This window comes from Schistocerca nitens, unplaced genomic scaffold, assembly GCF_023898315.1.
Source record: "Schistocerca nitens isolate TAMUIC-IGC-003100 unplaced genomic scaffold, iqSchNite1.1 HiC_scaffold_115, whole genome shotgun sequence".
Lineage (NCBI taxonomy): Eukaryota > Metazoa > Arthropoda > Insecta > Orthoptera > Acrididae > Schistocerca > Schistocerca nitens.
Genome location: NW_026045657.1, coordinates 229,603 through 247,905, shown reverse-complemented (window position 1 = coordinate 247,905; position 18,303 = coordinate 229,603). Strand labels below are relative to the sequence as shown.

At 46.8% G+C, this 18,303-nt stretch overlaps 1 protein-coding gene across 1 annotated transcript in view; it reads right to left on the bottom strand.

Moving 5' to 3' along the window:
• LOC126218495 (uncharacterized PE-PGRS family protein PE_PGRS54-like) overlaps positions 1-14,585 on the bottom strand; it is a 33,690-nt gene extending 19,105 nt beyond the window's left edge. The window contains exon 1 of the mRNA XM_049942126.1: positions 14,489-14,585. Within this exon, the coding sequence (XP_049798083.1) occupies positions 14,489-14,585 (97 nt within the window). The remainder of the gene's footprint in view (positions 1-14,488) is intronic.
• Between the last annotated feature and the right edge of the window lie 3,718 nt (positions 14,586-18,303).

The following is an 18,303-nucleotide window of genomic DNA, read 5'->3' as shown; positions in this document are numbered from 1 at the left end:
TGGGGTCAGTGTTTTTTCTGGAATGAAAACATCGTGATGAATACATCAAACCGACAAACTAAACAGAAAAAGTTCAGACAGCTTTGTAAGTCATGCCAGCAGTGACTTCGTTTTGTCTGTGTGTCGTTCAGTTTTCAGGTGGGCTCGGGGGCCTTTGCGTAAGACATGTCCAGTTTCGTAGCCGCTTTTCGCCTCTAGCGAGTTAAGCGGTTTTTATGCACTTGGTAGTCCAGATATGAGATACCTGGTGCATGTGGACTTCTCTGGTGGCGTTGACGGACAATTTGTAGTAGGAGGAGGAATGTACGCTCCCCCTGTGTATCACAACTGCTACAGCACCTAGTCCTCTGTTTTAGCAGGCAACTTATACACCACTTCCCTGCGACTCAGTGGGCATGAGGGATTTAATCGCCCGCTTCTGAAGCGTTTGGAGGTTCTGAAGTCACTTACTGACTTCCTGCAGCGCGTCAGTGAAAGAGACGTACGCATTGCAAGGCGTGAAGCTTTGGGCGTTGTTCAGCACAGCTCCACTGGGCGTCTACTTATATTTTCCTAACATTAGCACACTGACAGCATTTGGCGTCAAGCATATGGGAGGTTGTTCGCTAGTGCACAGCCTTGGATCTTTACCCGTTGAAGTGGCTGGTTTCTTTGACATCACCTCACGGAAGTTGACACTGAGTGCTTCCAATTCTTTCCTCTTTTTCTCTGCTTGTCTTACCTGTGACTAACACTTTCATCCAAGGTACCACTGACGAACATTACTGGTCGTGACGAACATGAGGGCGCTGTTGGTATTCGGTGCTGCAGCTGCGTATGCCTACGTCACCCCTTTCGCTCTCAGCATAGAGATTCGCCAGTCCTGTGGCTGGTACCTACGTGCTGTGTGTTGTTTCTGCAGGATGATCCTGCTCGCTCTGCAGCGCGCCCTGCTACCACAGACCTTATGACGTAAGTTGAACAGCAGGGGGCGATGTCTCTGCAAGGCGGGGACAGTGCTACCGGTGCTGGTGGCGGTGAAGTGTTCCTTCTGTAATTCCAGTCGTCGATGTGAGTGTAATAGACGATCCTCCCATTAACAGGATGACGTTAATTCCCATTATCTTATAAGTTTCTTCTGCAGCTTTTTTGGGCTCTATTTCTTATTAAGAACTTCCTCTTTCCTAGTAGTAATAATCGGCAGAAAAATCTTATGGACAATCTCAGGCCGCAGTTGCCCCTACGTACGGTTCAGGAGTTCAATCATATGAGGTTTCCTACTCATTACACAGGGAAACTGGAAGATCGTTCAGTGTCAGATATAATGAACATTTATTGAAAAAAGAGGCACTAATGCACAGAATCCCACTTTCGCCGATCATCTGTTAATTTCCAGGCACAAACCGAAAAACGTTGAAGAAATTTCCATTTTCCATAAGGAAACGAAAGGTCACAAGCTCGACGTACTCGATAAATTATGCTTGAAAACGCCCATCTCTTCATCCGCAAACAGTTGGATGTAAGTCACGAAAGATATCTCAGTGGCTTTATTGCGGATTTTCTGTTCCTTCCTTTTTTACTATGTTCTTCCAATTCTTGTTCCAATACATCTTGTTTTTCAAATCTCATGCATATTTTTACTATTAAAGTTTCCTTCATGCAGATGTTCCCAGACTGTGTTGCTTTTTAAGTAAATATTCCACAATACTCAGTACATTGCATAAGGGGCAATTGAGTTCAGCATTACAGATAGCTCTTAGTTGTACTTCATGTATTTGACTACTTTTCATTTTCAAAAACTGTTTTCTAGTTAACTGTTGTTTAATTAGACTCGCTGTTACAATGTGTCAAACAGGCATATTTCACTGTCTGCGCTTGATAAATGGCACAACTTGTTTTGCTTTCGTAGCAGCAATCTAAACCACGGGTTCGCTCAGTCTGATGTTGCTCCTTGCAAGATACACCTACCACAGTCTGCAACCCTTTTAAATTTTAACTTGAGCCTGTCTGCTCTATAACCTTCTTGCATTGTAAATTTAGGTAACTAACCTTTCCATCTCATAACCTCTGTCTTACTGATTGTTTCTTTCAAACTTCCTCCGTGTTATTTTATAGGGTTTTCAAATTTTCGTTCTGATAAAGACATCCTTAGAGGCGTTGAAACCTAGGTAGATGGCTTAAACAATTATTGTGAACCAGTTGGCTGTGTTATTTCTCCACTGAAACTTGGATACAATTACTGAAAGACAGTCATGTTCAAAAGTGTACTATTTTAAAGTCTGGTACAGGGTTAGGATGCATTTCAGGGGAATTCCAGTGTACCTCATTCGTCGACACTGTTACATGATCGGCGACGTGACCGACACTACAGCTGTCTACTCACAGCATGACCTACTCGGTATCTCACCCACCTGTCAGAAGGACTATATGTGGAATCAGTTGACTGCTTGGCGGGGCCTACCTCGCTGTATTAATAGAATGTATATTGGCAGGTAATGGTCGAACTAAGCAGGACGTAGTGATACTCATACAGACCATTGACCTGACTGTGACCCCGTCACCAACACACACACACACACACACACACACACACACACACACACACACACGCACGCGCGCGCGCGCGCGCGCGCGCGCGCGCGCGCACACAGATGCTCGAAACTGTAAAACAGTCGTCTCCATTCCTTGCTTTCTCTGCTGGCATGTCTTTTTCCTTCCTGTGTCCTTCTCTTTTCCTTACCTCTTCTCTTTACCCTTTTCTCACTGCAGCGTTTGAGACCTCTTCTTTCCTTTCCCTTTCATTGTTCCTCCTTTTCTCTTTTTTCCTCCCTGTGCGTGTCTGAAGGCCGACCCACACATTCCCACGCGTTGCTGGTGACGGGGTAGCGCGTAATTACCCGCCCCGTGTAGACAGGTAGTGCACGTTCGTACCCCCTGGTAACGGCCAGGCCCAGGAAGGGGTGATTACCCGAGCTGATACTTTCCGAAAGTGCCGATTGCTCCCTCCGTCCGTTTCTTGGGAGGTGTGAACAATCACCTAAGGCGGGAGCGCGCCATCAGAGGTCGGTAATCATGGGGGATACTTCCGCAATGGTTTCCACATCATCTACTATGTCTGCTAACAAGCGAAAGTTAAATGAGTCTATGCCACGGACAATTCTTCCATCGTTGCCACAGTTCCTTGTTGTTTCTCGGCCGGACGAAGGTCAAGACTTCTCCACAGTCAACCCTTTCATTATTCAGAAAGGTGTCGACGCAATTGCAGGTCCTGTCAAGTCTTGTTCCAGATTACGGAATGGCACCCTGTTGTTAGAAACAGTCAGTGCCCTCCAGGCACAAAAATTGCTGCGTACATCACTGCTACACACAATCCCTGTCAGGGTAGAAGCGCACCGCACTTTAAATTCATCACGTGGGGTCGTTTATACACGATCCCTCGATGGATTGTCCGACGAGGAAATTCAGAACTACCTGTCTGACCAGGGCATAACGGCTGTTCATAGGGTTATGAAAATGGTTGACAGGAACATCATTCCAACCTGTACGGTCTTCTTGACATTTGACAGAGTTCAACTCCCATTGAACATCAAAGGGGGCTATGACGTAATTTCCATTCGCCCTTACATCCCAAACCCTATGTGTTGCTATCGGTGTGAGCGGTTCAATCATACCAGCCAGTCATCTTCCAATCCGGCCAAATGTGTTACGTGTAGCAAGGATGCCCATGAGGGTGCTTGTCCACCTCCATCCCCTCGTTGCATGAATTGTATGCATCACCACGCTGCTACCTCTAGAGATTGCCCCATTTTTAAAGACGAAAAGCTCATTCAGGAAATCAGAGTGAAGGGAAAGGTGTCTACCTTTGCTGCTCGAAAGTTATTCGCCAGTCGAAAGCCCACTGTGCCTCAAGCAGGTAATTACAACACTGTTCTTGCCGCCCCTCGGCCAACGAAGGAGGCAGCCACACAAGACTTGTGATCTCACCTTCAGTGCCATGGTCGTCAGGTCGGCCAGCGCAAAGATTGCCCGTTCAACCTCCCCACTATCACCTGCTCACTCTATGGCTCACCCTTCATCAGGTTCTGCTAAATCCCGAGCCCCAAAATCAGACACCCAGACTTCAAGAAAGAGCCTACTTGTGAAGATTTTTTACTTATCCCGACTTCACAACCGTAGATTCCTCCTTCATCTCAACATCCTGTTTCCAAGAAGGCTAATAAGAAACCCTGTTCCTCTCCTCCTCCGCCATGGCGTGTATCATCTACAGCACCACCTGGCGGCAACCGCCCTCTGCTGTCTTCTGTGTCGCCAAGGCGCACTGCTGGCGGCCGACCGCTGGTGGCAGGAGCTGCTCCAGAACAACCTATGGATCAAGATCTTCTGCCTTCGGCTGAATTCCGTTCGACGCTGTCGGTCGCAAGCTCTGAGCAGTCGTTGAGTTGACGGCAACCTTAGTCACATTCATCCATTTTCTGTCCACCCTATGTCAATTATCCATTAGAATATCCGCGTCATTCGAGCCAATCGGGAGGAATTGTCGATCCTCTTACGATCCTACTCGCCGGTGATCTTCTGTCTTCAAGAAACAAATCTGCGTCCCCACGATCGCTTTGTTTTCCCCATTTTCAGTCAGTCCGATTTGGTCTCCCCTCTGTTGAAGGCACTCCAGCACATGGAAGACTCATGATTCTTCTCCATGACACTCCGTTATCACCCAATCCCCTTAAACACTTCCTTCCAAGCTGTCGCTGTCCGTCTTTCCATTTCTGGATGAACCTTCTCTCTTTGTACTGTATACGTTCCATCGTCCATACCAATGGCAAGAGCTGATCTCCTTAATCTTGGTAAGCTTGTGGCCCACTATTTGTTGAATGGGGACTTCAATGCCCACCACCCGCTTTGGGGATCTACCATGTCCTTGTCCGTGCGGCTCACTATTGATAGACGTCTTCCACCAAGCGGATCTTCTTTGCCTCAACACTGGGTACCCTAAAATTTTGTCTGCCTCCACGACAAATTTCTCTCATTTGGATCTTTCGGTCGGTACTGTTCCGCTAGCTCGGCGCTTCGAATGTTTCGTTCTTGCTGATACACACTCGAGTGACCACTTTCCATGTGTCCTTCGATTTCAACCACAACTGCCATATATGCGCCCGAGACGCTGGAAGTTTGCCGAAGTCGATTTGATACTTTTTCGTCTCTAGCGACATTCGATGACTGTCGCGCGTGATACGTTAGTGGATCCCGTCACAATTTCTAACTCATTGCGTCAATAATTTGCTGAGATTTCGAGCTCTTCAAATTACCCGCCAGCGTTTCTCCCGAAGAAACGTGCAGCGGAAGTGCGACCTCTTGCTTTCTCGTCTCAAAATCGCGAAAGCTATAATACTGTTTTCTCCATGCGGGAACTTCAACGTGCAGTCTCTTCTTCTCGCTCCTCCGCCCCAGGACCGGATGGTATCCACATCCAAATGTTGCTGCATTTATCAACCCATAGTCTGCGTTACCTCCTTCGCCTTTATAATCGAATTTGGACCGACAGTACTTCTCCCAGACGATGGCCGGAAGCTATCGTCGTTCCTGTTCCGAAACTGGAAAAGACAAACCTCTAGCTATCGCCCCATTTCTCTCCCGAGTAGTGTATGTAAGGTTTTGGAGCGTATGGTGAATTGCCGTTTAGCCTGGTGGCTGGAGTACCGAAGTCTTCTAACACCTGCCCAATGCGGTTTCCGAAAGCATCGTTCTGCAGTTGACCATCTTGTTGCCCTCTCCACTTATATCATGAACAAATTTATCAGGAAACGCGAAACAGTAGCAATTTTTTTGATCTGGAGAGAGCATACCATACCTGTTGGAGGACAGACATCCTCCGCACACTGTTCTCTTGGGACTTTCTAGGTCGGCTGCCCCTTTTTCTTCGTGAATTTATGGCAGAGCGCACATTTAAAGTGCGGGTGAACACTACTTTCTCCCATACTTCCTCCCAAGAAAACTGGCTCCGTGCTAAATGTTGTACTGTTTGCCATCGCCATAAATCCAATTATGGATTGTCTCCTTCCTGATGTCTCGGGCTCCCTCTTCGTGGACTATTTTGCGATCTACTACAGCTCTCAACGGACCAGCCTTCTTCAACGACGTCTTCATGGATGTCTCGTTCGCCTCTACTTTGGACCAGCGAAACAGGCTTCCGCTTTTCTCCTGGTAAGGCCGTTTGTGTTAATTTTTGGCGTCGTACGGAGTTTCTTCCGCCTTCCTTACATCTAGCCTTGTCAGCCTTCCGTTCGAGGACGTCGCTAAATTCTTGGGTCCTACGTTTGACAGAAAACTGTGCTGGTCCTCCCACGTTTCCTATCTTTCGGCTCGCTGTCTGCGATCCCTCAACGCCTTCCGTGTCCTGAATGGCGCCTCCTGGGGAGCGGAGCGAGTCATCCTTCTCCGTCTCTATCGCGCCTTAGTGCGCTCGAATTTGGACTCTGGCAGCATAGTTTACTCCTCAGCTCGGCCGTCTATTCTTCGGCGTCTCGACTCTGTCCACCACCATGGATTACGTTTAGTGTCTGGAGCTTTTTACACCAGCCCTGTGGAAAGCCTTTATGCTGAGATTGCTGAACGGCCGCTGTCCTATCGGCGAGCTGTCCTAAGTCGTTATGCTATCCATCTGTCTTCCGTGCCTGCTAATCTGACCCATGACATTGTTTTCGACGCCTCCTTGGATTTAGGGTATGCAGGCCGCCTTTCCTCCCTACTACCACCTTGAGTCCGCGTCCGTCAACTGCTACATTCTCTTTCCTTCAACTTTCCTAAGACAGCTTTGGGTACAGCACCGCCTTGGCTCTGGCCTGGGACCTACCTGCTCCGTGACCTTTGTCAGTTTCCCAAAGATGGTACCCCTTCTCTTGTTTATCGTCTGGCATTTGCTGCTCTATGCGCACAAATGAAGGATGCCACATTTATTTACAGTGATGGCTCAAAAACATCGTTTGGTGTTGGGACTGCCTATATTGTTGGCGACACCCCAAATCGATTTCGGCTTCCCGACAAGTGTTCAGTTTTTACTGCGGAGCTATACGCTCTTCTCCGCCGCCATATTGACATTTTAGAGAGTGAAAAATGGAGGCCCGTCTCTTTCCTCAGACCGGCCTCTCTGGCATGGAGGGAGGCTAATTGCAGCTCGCTCCCACCCGTCGACCAAGAGTTCTCAAAAACTGATCTGCTAGGTTTAGCGCACTGTGGGAACAGCGCACTAGTCCTCTTCGACTTTTGCATCATCGAAGTTTTCTCCCATTCCCCTACCAGCGAATGCCCCCCGCATTCTGGGAGAGCAGATTCACCCTCCGTCCTTCGCCCCCTAATAGACAGAGTTTCCACCAAAAGGCTAAAGACCCGTTCCTACTCAGGTGCCTGGCCTGTCCCCCACATGTTCGGGGGTCTGGACCCATCTAACCTAACCGGGGACATGTCACCACGCCCCAGCTTGGCGGATCATACCCTGGAGTTCCAGGGGCAAGGCGGGTGACCTTCGCCCACTTGGGATAGGATCCCGCCCCGACAAAAGCAGCTACGCTGTTCTCTAGGCTGCCCAATACATCCGTCGCCATCAACGGATACAGTATGTTATCTGTTCAGATTCTCTCAGCTCTCTCCTCAGTCTCCAAGCTCTCTACCCTGTCCACCCTCTGGTCCATCGGATTCAGGACTGCCTCCACTTGCTCCACTTGGCGGGCGTCTCTGTGGCGTTCCTCTGGATCCCAGGACATGTTGATATTTGTGGAAATGAGGCAGCCGATATAGTGGCCAAGGTTGCAGTCTCTCTTCTTCAAGCAGCTTTTCGCATGATTCCCTTCGCCGATGTATTGAGTGTTTTATGTCGTCGTGTCGTTTTTTTATGGCACGCACATTGGTTGACACTTCCCCATAGTAAATTGCGGGACATGAAAGCTCTTCCCTGTGCTTGGACCTCTTCCTCCCGAATGCGTCGTCGGGAAGAGGTAATTTTATCTAGACTGCACATAGGGCACTGTCTTTGTAGCCATCGACATCTTTTAAGCGGCGATCCTCCCCCCCTCTGTCCCCACTGCTCTCAGCTGTGGACGGTAAGACACCTTTTACTTGAGTGCCCCTATTTTACTGCGTTACGCGCCTGACTACAGTTTTCGCCTGATACATCGTCCATTTTAGCAGATGACACGCGCTCAGCCAATAGCGGTCTCGAGTTTATTAGTGCCAGTGAGATGACGTCAGTCATTTGAAGCTCTTTTAAGTTTTTGGTTTTTAAGTTTCCCCTTCTGTTTTTAATTTCCTCACTTTTTTTAGTTTCGCTCCTATTGCTGCTGGTTTCCAGTTTCGTTTGTTTTACCTTTTCCTAAGTCAGACTGGGCGCTAACGAACGTAGCAGTTTTGCGCTCTAAAACCGTAACAATGAAAGCGTTAATTACCGCTGGAATAGTTACAGGAGAAGATCTGTGATGTGATCCATACCTCAGACTTCGTTCACCTACTAAAGTAGGGCCCCATTATGGAGAGAGTAGACAGAAAGTGGTTGCACGGTGGCGGTTTTAATGGAAGAGGGAAATGTGCCGCAAGTGCTGTGGGGAGGGGGGAGAGAATCCTCTGTCATTGACTGTGTGCGTAACGGGCTGGGTGACTGATTTGTGCCACTAGCGACAGTCCATACGTGGGGGTCTTAGGAAACGTTAATGGCGATGTCATGCTTTTTGTTGATTGCCTACGACATCCTTGGGCCGGCTGCAGAATCTACGTACCTGCAATATGCCAGTTACCTGAGGGGTCAATTTGATTATAAAATGGGCCACTAATTGCATGGAGTCGTGAGAGGTTTGTTAGTGTCTCAAGTGCTCGGCTTCCTTGTTCCACCAGTTACTTACCTGTAGGAGTACAGTTCGGAAGGCGTCCTGTAACGTATCAAGTTGCATACAGCTCCAAATAACTATCAAAAAGAATCGTAATTACTTGGCTTATCATCTCGACAATTCACAATTACAACAAAACTGCTTAACCCTCAATATTTCGAAAAGGCATCCTGCAGCAACATCTCGATAAATAGTTACTAGACCCAACCTGTGCTAACGCAGATCTATTCATCAGACATTACGCTCGGGGGTGAACTGAAACTAAAGTATTGATGTATTGTTGTGAAATAAGTTAGTAAAGGACAGAGCTGTTGAAGGTAACACACAGAATTATGGAAGAATGTACTTCGCACTTGTTGCAAAATTGTGAACCAGATGTTTAAAGACCTGCAAGATATTACTTTAGAATACAACGTGGGAGGAGGCAGTGGTCAAAGTTATTACTAATGGTTACTATTGAAAAGTCTTAATCACAAATTTATTTATTCTGGTAACCGGTTTCGGCCACGCCTGTGATTATCTTAAGACCTACAAGTCAAATATCAAATACGAAGTCTGATCAGAGGGCTAGATACATTAAAGGAAATTGTTTAAAGGTACAAACTTAGAAAACAATTCATTAACAAAATGCTGTATGAGCAGGAGCCGCCTCCTGGAGGTAAATCACTACTAGATAGGGCAGTGCACGTCTTAGTTATTCTTTAATAGTGGGCGGAGCCTCCAGTTTACGTCATCGCTAACCAATGAGTAAAAAGTCAAATAACATAAAAGTTCGTGATTATAAGTACAATGACAAAAATGAAAAATATGCATACATGGAACTTGGCTGGTTCAACAGCTATTTTCATATAAAATATGTAAAAATACCAAACGTATGAGATAAATAAAAATTGTTCGGACAGTACATGGGTTGCCCTCTCTGGGCTTGTTGGACAACCATTTAGAAGCTCCCGGTTGCCATGGTAAGTATAGAAGCCATCCCAAAGATGTGGCAGCCGGCTACTCTCCAACGAGGTTGTTGCGATATCGATAGGCAAACGCTGGCACGTCAGGCGACGTAGTATGAACAGCAGCTTGTTCTTACGGAAACTATACACACTCTACCAGGGCGCTTTCCATTAAGGAGGCTGTAAAAAAACCGTTGACTGACTTTTTGTGGTAAATGCTGCACATATACAAATTAAAGGTGTAACACGAGACATTAATTTGTATAAATTATTCGATAGGTAATAGTTAGTTCTTGCAGATGAAAACTGAGAAAGTAATCGAGAGGGCACAGTACTTGCACATTTTCCTAAAATACTGCCTATGACGCTCCTATATATATTGCAAATTTTAAATGCAACAATATTAAACGGCAATGTTAAGTTTTACTTAAAATTTGAGTCTTATAAGCAAAAATATAGTTAAAGTACAAAAAATATTACTTGAAGACTAAGGATAAGACAAAGACAGTGTAAAGTACGGAATTAACGGGTACCTGTGACAAACACTGAAGCAGGTGACGTGCATTATTGGTCAATAAAATGTATGCACAAGTTATGTATACAACAGTTTATCTTAACTCTCGTTTAATTGTAGAATGTACAGGAAAAGGAAAAACTGAAGAGTGGCTTAAAATTCAGACAATGTTACCATAGAATAAGATCACTTTCACATAAGTATACAAATTTTTTTTATGAATCAAATATAGAAACATAAGTCGAGTATATACCATCAGTCGGAAAGCAGAGGGAGTGTAAAATAAAATACTAAAAGCCGTAGTGTCAAAATATTAAAAGGATTTGAATTTGATTTATGCAATCTAATAGCGAAACAGAAGTAAGCATTCCAAAAACAGATTCAGTCAAAGAATAATATTTGGCAAAATAATAAAGGTTACAAAGTATAAAATCTTCTATAGAGGTTTAAATAATTTTTAACAAATGATAGACAGAAGAGTGAGCTCTCTAAAGCAAATCGTCAGAAAGCTCAAAGAAATGTTAGTCGTTGAATTCAAGCTGCTCATTTAAAACAGATAACGGTTTACTTTTATAAAGTGAATAGATGTCAATTTCTTCTAAAGTATGTAGCAGAGGCCATTTTGGTACATTATGTAATATTTTCAATTTGTTTGAAATGTAACCGTCAGAGTGATTGTATCCATCAAGATGCTGACCAAATATTGATTTGGTACGTGCAGTACTAGTAGTATGTTTCTTAAAACGTGTTAGAAAGTTAGGGCCAGTTTGGTCAATTTACTCTTTCTCACAGTCGTTGCATTGTATTTTGTCAATGCCCGACGTCTGATATTTATTTCCTTCACCGATTACGTGTTGGTTTTATCTGTAGTAGGTTGTTGGTTTTGAATGCAAATGCCACATTTCCATTCTTAAATGATTCATTTATTTTATCTGAAATCAGTCCCATGTATGTCATTTTCGTAAATTTCTTCTGGAATTTGTAACAGCATCAGGAGTTCGTTGTAATTTTTGATGTAACACACAAATCTCATGAGCATTATAGTTGTTAGCAACTGCTACTGTTTTCAGGAATCAATTTGTCTGGATTGAGTCAGGTTGAAGAGGTAATTTAAATATCCCATGTATCATTGTTTTAAGAAATGCTGTTTTGTATTTTAATGGATGGGATGATAGGGCATTTATTAATACGTCAGTTGACGTGTGTGTTCTGTAAATACGAATCCTGTGTTTTCCGTTCTTGTTTTCAATTGTGAGGTCCACCAAATTAACTGTTCTTTCATGTTCTACCGTAAACACAAGTTTCGGTTGCTGGAATGTTTTTGAAAAACTGAATTTCAGCATGATTGAGGAATATATCTGCTACAGTGTCAGCCAGGGAATTCACCATTTCAAGGCCATTCTTCTGAATAAATATTTTATTATTAAATGAAAAAAATTGAAATTAAGAGTAGTTTTTAATATTTGAATGAACTCCATTATATCTTCAAGGCTGAGCCTCCGGTATAAAAGAAAGAATTGCACTGGTCTATCTAGCAGTCATCTACAACCAGGAGGCGGCTCCTGCTCATACAGCATTTTGGTAATGCATTACTTATAACTTTGTGTTTTATATAATTTTCAGACTTTGTATTTGACTTGTAGGTCTGAAGACGACCACAGGCGTGGTCGAAACCGGTTACCAGAATGAATAAATTTGTGATCAAGACTGATTTTATTAGTAAAAATTACCTGCAAGGTAAATTGTCACAGTGCAGCTCTCAGATGTTGAAGTTTCAAACTAATTTCAGTTACCCTACATCTCACACTGAAGCATCTGTCTCACCATACTGAAGCTGGTGGTGGCAGAAATACCGTGACGTCTATCTATGGCAGCACCAGCATTCTTCCTTTAATCTGCTAATAGTAAACTGCAAGAGCGTCTATAGAAAGGTCCCAGAACTGCTCTCATTAATAAACGGTCACAATGCCCACGTAGTACTAGGGACAGAAAGTTGGCTGAAACCAGATGTAAACAGTAATGAAATTATAAACTCAGATTGGAATGTATACCGCAGAGACAGGCTGGACAGTGAAAGGGGAGGCGTGTTTATAGCGATAAGAAGTGCAATAGTATCGAAGGAAATTGACGGAGATCCGAAAGGTGAAATAATTTGAGCCTGCTTTAACCGTGACCTTCACCCAGACATGGTAATTGGATGTGTCTATAGGCCCCCTGGCTCAGCAGCTGTTGTGGCTGAGCGCATGAAGGATAATTTGGAAAATATTTCGAGTAGATTTCCCCACCATGTTATAGTTTTGGGTGGAGATTTTAATTTGTCGGATATAGACTGGGAGACGCAAACTTTCATAGCGGGTGGCAGGGACAAAGAATCCAGTGAAGTTTTTCTCAGTGCTTTATCTGAAAACTACCTTGAGCAGTTAAACAGAGAACCTACTCGTGGCGATAACATATTAGACCTTCTGGTGAGAAACAGACCCGAACTATTTGAAACAGTTAACGCAGAACAGGGAGTCAGCGATCATAAAGCGGTTACTGCATCGCTGATTTCAGCCGTAAATAGAAATATTAAAAAAGGTAGGAAGATTTTTCTGTTTAGCAAAAGTGACAAAAAGCAGATTACAGAGTACCTGACGGCTCAACACAAAGTTTTGTCTCAAGTACAGATAGTGTTGAGGATCAGCGGACAAAGTTCAAAACCATCGTACAATATACGTTAGATGAGTATGTGCCAAGCAAGATCGTAAGAGATGGAAAAGAGCCACCGTGGTACAACAACAGAGTTAGAAAACTGCAGCGGAAGCAAAGGGAACTTCACAGGAAACATAAACATAGCCAAAGTCTTGCAGACAAACAAAAATTACGCAAAGCGAAATGTGGTGTGAGGAGGGCTATGCGAGAGGGGTTCAATGAATTCGAAAGTAAAGTTCTATGTACTGACTCGGCAGAAAATCCTAAGCGGTAGGTGGAACAAGACAAAATGTCCAGACACTCTGTGACCAAAATGGTACTGAAACAGAGGATGACAGACTAAAGGCCGAAATACTAAATGTCTTTCTTCAAAGCTGTTTCACAGATGGAGACTGCACTGTAGTTCCTTCTCTAGTTTGTTGCACAGATGACAAAATGGTAGATATCGAAACAGACGACAGAGGGATAGAGAAACAATTAAAGAAGCTCAAAAGAGGAAAGGCCGCTGGACCTGATTGGATACCAGATCGATTTTACACAGAGTACGCGAAGGAACTTGTCCCCTTCTTGCAGCGGTGTACCGTAGGTGTCTAGAAGAGCGTAGCGTTCCAAAGGATTGGAAAAGGACACAGGTCATCCCCGTTTTCAAGAAGGGACGTCGAACAGATGTGCAGAAGTATAGATGTATATCTCTAACGTCGAACAGTTGCAGAATTTTGAAACACGTATTACGTTAGAGTGTAAGGACTTCCCTGGAGACTAGAAATCTACTCTGTAGGAAATAGCATGAGTTTCGAAAAAGACGATCGTGTGAAACCCTGCTCGCGTTATTCGTCCATGAGACTCAGAGGGCCATAGACACATGTTCCCAGGTACATGCCGTGTTTCTTGACTTCCGCAAGGCGTTCGATACAGTTCCCCACAGTCGTTTAATGAACGAAGTAAGAGCATATGGACTATCAGACCAATTGTGTGATTGGTTTGAAGAGTTCCTAGATAACAGAACGCAGCATGTCATTTTCAATGGAGAGACGTCTTCCGAAGTAAGAGTGATTTAAGGTGTGCCGCAGGGGAGTGTCGTAGGACCGTTGCTATTGACAATACACATAAATGACCTTGTGGATGACATCGGAAGTTCACCGAGGCTTTTTGCGGATGATGCTGTGGTATATTGAGAGGTTGCAACAATGGAAAATTCCCCCCTGCGGGTCCGGGGTAAGAATAGGCCCGAGGTATTCCTGCCTGTCGTAAGAGGCGACTAAAAGGAGTCCCTCCCCCTCAAGGGGGTAGTTAGCGCCTGCGTCCGGAGACGGACGGTTCCACGACCTCTATTTGCGGTCATTTTGCTTTTTCACTTCTCGTTTCTTTCTTCCTTCCTTTGGTTGGTTCCTTTCTTTGCTCTTCTCCACCTCACTGTCTTCCTTACACTTTCCCCTGCATAATCTCCTTGCCCTCTCATTGCCTTCTTCTCCTTGCCCTCTCATTGCCTTCTTCTCCTTGCCTTCTCATTGCCTTCTTCTCCTTGCCTTCTTCTCCTTGCCTTCTCATTGCCTTCTCATTGCCTTCTTCTCCTTGTCTTCTCATTGCCTTCTTCTCCTTGACTTCTCTGGTCTCCGCCTCGGCGTTTGAGACAGTCTGTCCTCTCTCTCTCTCTCTCTCTCTCTCTCTCTCTCTCTCTCTCTCTCTCCCCCCCCCTCCCTCTCTCTCTCTCTCTCTCTCTCTCTCTCTCCCCCCCCCCCCTCCCTCTCTCTCTCTCTCCCCCCCCCCTCCCTGTGCGCGCCTGAAGGCCGACCCACGCGTTCGCACGCGTAGCCGGTGACGGGGTAACGCGTAATTCCCCGCCCTGGGTAGACATGTAAGGCACGCGCGTACCCCCTGGTAAAGGCCAGGCCCGGGGAGGGGTGATTGCCTGAGCTGATACCTTCTGACCATGCCGATTGGTCCCTCCGTCTGTTTCTCGGGAGGTGTGACCTGAGGTGTAAACATTCACCTAAGGCGGGAGTGCCCTCTGAGAGGGTCCCCACAAGGAAGGAGCGCGCCATCGGAGACACTGGCAATCATGGGGGATTCCTCCACAATGGATTTCACTCCATCTCTCTCGACTTCTGCCCAAAAACGGAAACGTGACCAGCTACCAGTGACAAAAGTACTACCGCCTGCCCCACAGTTCCTCGTCGTTTCTCGATCTGAGGACGGAAAGGATTTTTCCTCTGTCAACCCTTTTGTTATCCAGAAGGGCGTCGATGCCATAGCCGGATCTGTCAAATCTTGTACCAGGTTGCGTAACGGTACCTTATTACTCGAAACTGAGAGCGCCTTTCAGGCACAAAAACTGCTTCGGGCCACACTCCTGTACACATCCCCTGTCCGGGTGGAGGCTCACCGAACTTTGAATTCGTCTCGTGGTGTGGTCTATACTAGATCCCTCGACGGCTTGACTGACGAGGAGATTCAATCTTTCCTCGCTGAGCAGGGCGTGACGGCTGTCCATAGGGTCATGAAAAAGGTCAACAATGACCTTGTACCGACCCGGACACTTTTCTTGACCTTCGATAGTGTTCAGCTGCCATCGCGCATCAAAGCGGGCTACGAGGTTATTACTGTTCGCCCCTATGTCCCGACACCTACGCGCTGCTACCAGTGTCAGCGTTTCAATCACACTCGACAGTCTTGTTCCAATGTGGCTAAATGTGTCACTTGTGGCAGTGATGCCCATGAGGGTGACTGTCCACCTCCGTCTCCTCGTTGTGAACTGTCAGGGTGACCATGCCGCATCCTCCCGCGACTGTCCTGTCTATAAGGAAGAACGCTGTATCCAAGAAATTCGGGTCAAAGAGAAAGTGTCCACCTCGGCTGCTCGCAAGCTATTGGCTAGTAGGAAGCCCACGCTGCTCCCAGCGGGGAAATACAGTACTGTCCTCGCCTCTCCTCGGACTACCAGGGAGGTGGCAACCCAGACATGCGATCTGACCTTCAGCACCACGGTCGTCCGTTCGGCCAGTGCTAAGATCGCGCGGTCGACGTCTCCTCTTCCTCCCATCACCCCCAGACACCAGCCCCTTCATCAGCTTCTGCCAAGACGAAGACCCAGAAGTCAGATGCACGGGCCTTCAAGAAGGAACCGTCCCGTGCAGACTTCCTACGTACCTCGACCTCCCAGCCTTCGACCGGTACTTCCACCAAACGACCTTCCAAGAAGGCTAATAGGAAGCACAGTTCTCATTCTCCGCCACGGCGCATTTCTTCTCCTGCGCCACCCAGCGGTTGCCGCCCCAGGCCGTCATCCGTTTCGCTTGGCCGCACCGCTGGTAGCCGAACATCTGGCCGTTCACCGGCGGAGGAAGCTCCCCCTCCCGGCCATGTTCCCAAGATGTCCGATGAACCTATAGACCCAATTGACGCTGACTGTCCGCCTACTGATAGCGGCGGCAGTGCTCGCTCGAAGCCAGGCCCTCAGCGGCCTTCGAGGTGACCCCTTCTTTCATCTTCCCTTTTTTTTTTCTTACGATGGCACTTATTCACTGGAATATTCGCAGCATTCGCTCCAACGGAGAGCACTTGAAGTTGCTGCTCCGCTTGCACCGTCCGCTCGTCGTAGCCCTCCAGGAAACGAAGCTACGCCCATGCGATCAAATTGCCTTGGCACACTACACCTCTGTGCGTTTTGACCTACCCCCTGTGGTAGGTATCCCAGCTCATGGAGGAGTTATGTTGCTGGTCCGGGATGATATTTACTACGATCCCATCACGTTGCACACCGGCCTGCAGGCAGTTGCCATCCGCATTACTCTCCCCACTTCTACATTTTCCATTTGTACCGTTTACACTCCATCGTCGTCTGCCGTTACCAGGGCAGACATGATGCACCTTATTGCTCAGCTACCTGCACCATTTTTGTTAACTGGAGACTTCAATGCCCACCATCCCCTTTGGGGCTCTCCAGCATCCTGCCCGAGGGGCTCCCTGTTAGCAGACCTTTTCAACCAGCTCAATCTTGTCTGCCTCAATACTGGCGCCCCTACTTTTCTTTCGGACACATCTCACACCTACTCCCATTTAGATCTCTCTATATGTACTCCCCAACTTGCACGCCGGTTCGAGTGGTATGCACTTTCTGATACATATTCGAGCGACCACTTCCCGTGTGTTATCCATCTCCTGCAGCATACCCCCTCTCCGTGCTCATCTAGTTGGAACATCTCCAAAGCAGACTGGGGGCTCTTCTCTTCCAGGGCGACCTTTCACGATCAAACATTCCCAAGCTGCGATAGTCAGGTCGCACACCTCACGGAAGTCATTCTCACTGCTGCTGAATATTCCATCCCTCACCCTACTTCTTCTCCACGTCGCGTACCGGTCCCCTGGTGGACCGCAGCATGTAGAGACACTTTACGTGCTCGTCGACGTGTTTTACGCACCTTTAAACGCCACCCTACAGTGGCGAATTGTATCACTTATAAACGATTACGTGCACAGTGTCGTCGTATTATTAAAGAAAGCAAGAAAGCCAGCTGGGCTGCTTTCACAAGCACCTTCAACCGTTTTACTCCTTCTTCTGTTGTCTGGGGTAGCCTGCGCCGGCTATCTGGTACTAAGGTCCACCACCAGTTTCTGGCTTGACGGTCGCGAATGACGTCCTTGTGGCCCCTGAGGCTGTCTCCAATGCCTTCGGCCGCTTTTTCGCAGAGGTTTCGAGCTCCGCTCATTACCACCCTGCCTTCCTCCCCCGCAAACAGGCAGAGGAGGCTAGGCCACCTAACTTCCGCTCCTCGAATCGTGAAAGTTCTAATGCCCCATTCACCATGCGGGAACTCGAAAACGCACTTGGCCGATCACGGTCCTCCGCTCCAGGGCCTGATTCTATTCATATTCAGATGCTGAAGAACCTTTCTCCTGCGGGTAAAGGTTTTCTTCTTCGTACTTACAATCGCATCTGGATTGAGGGACATGTTACCACATGCTGGCGCGAGTCTATTGTTGTCCCGATTCCTAAGCCGGGAAAGGACAAGCACTTGCCTTCCAGTTATCGACCCATCTCGCTTACCAGCTGTGTCTGTAAAGTGATGGAGCGAATGGTTAACTCTCGATTGGTTTGGCTGCTCGAGTCTCGACGCCTCCTTACCAATGTACAATGTGGATTTCGTAGGCGCCGGTCTGCTGTTGACCATCTGGTTACCTTATCGACCTTCATTATGAATAACTTCTTGCGGAAGCGCCCGACCGCGGCTGTGTTCTTTGATTTGGAGAAGGCGTACGACACCTGTTGGAGGGCGGGCATTCTCCGCACCATGCATACATGGGG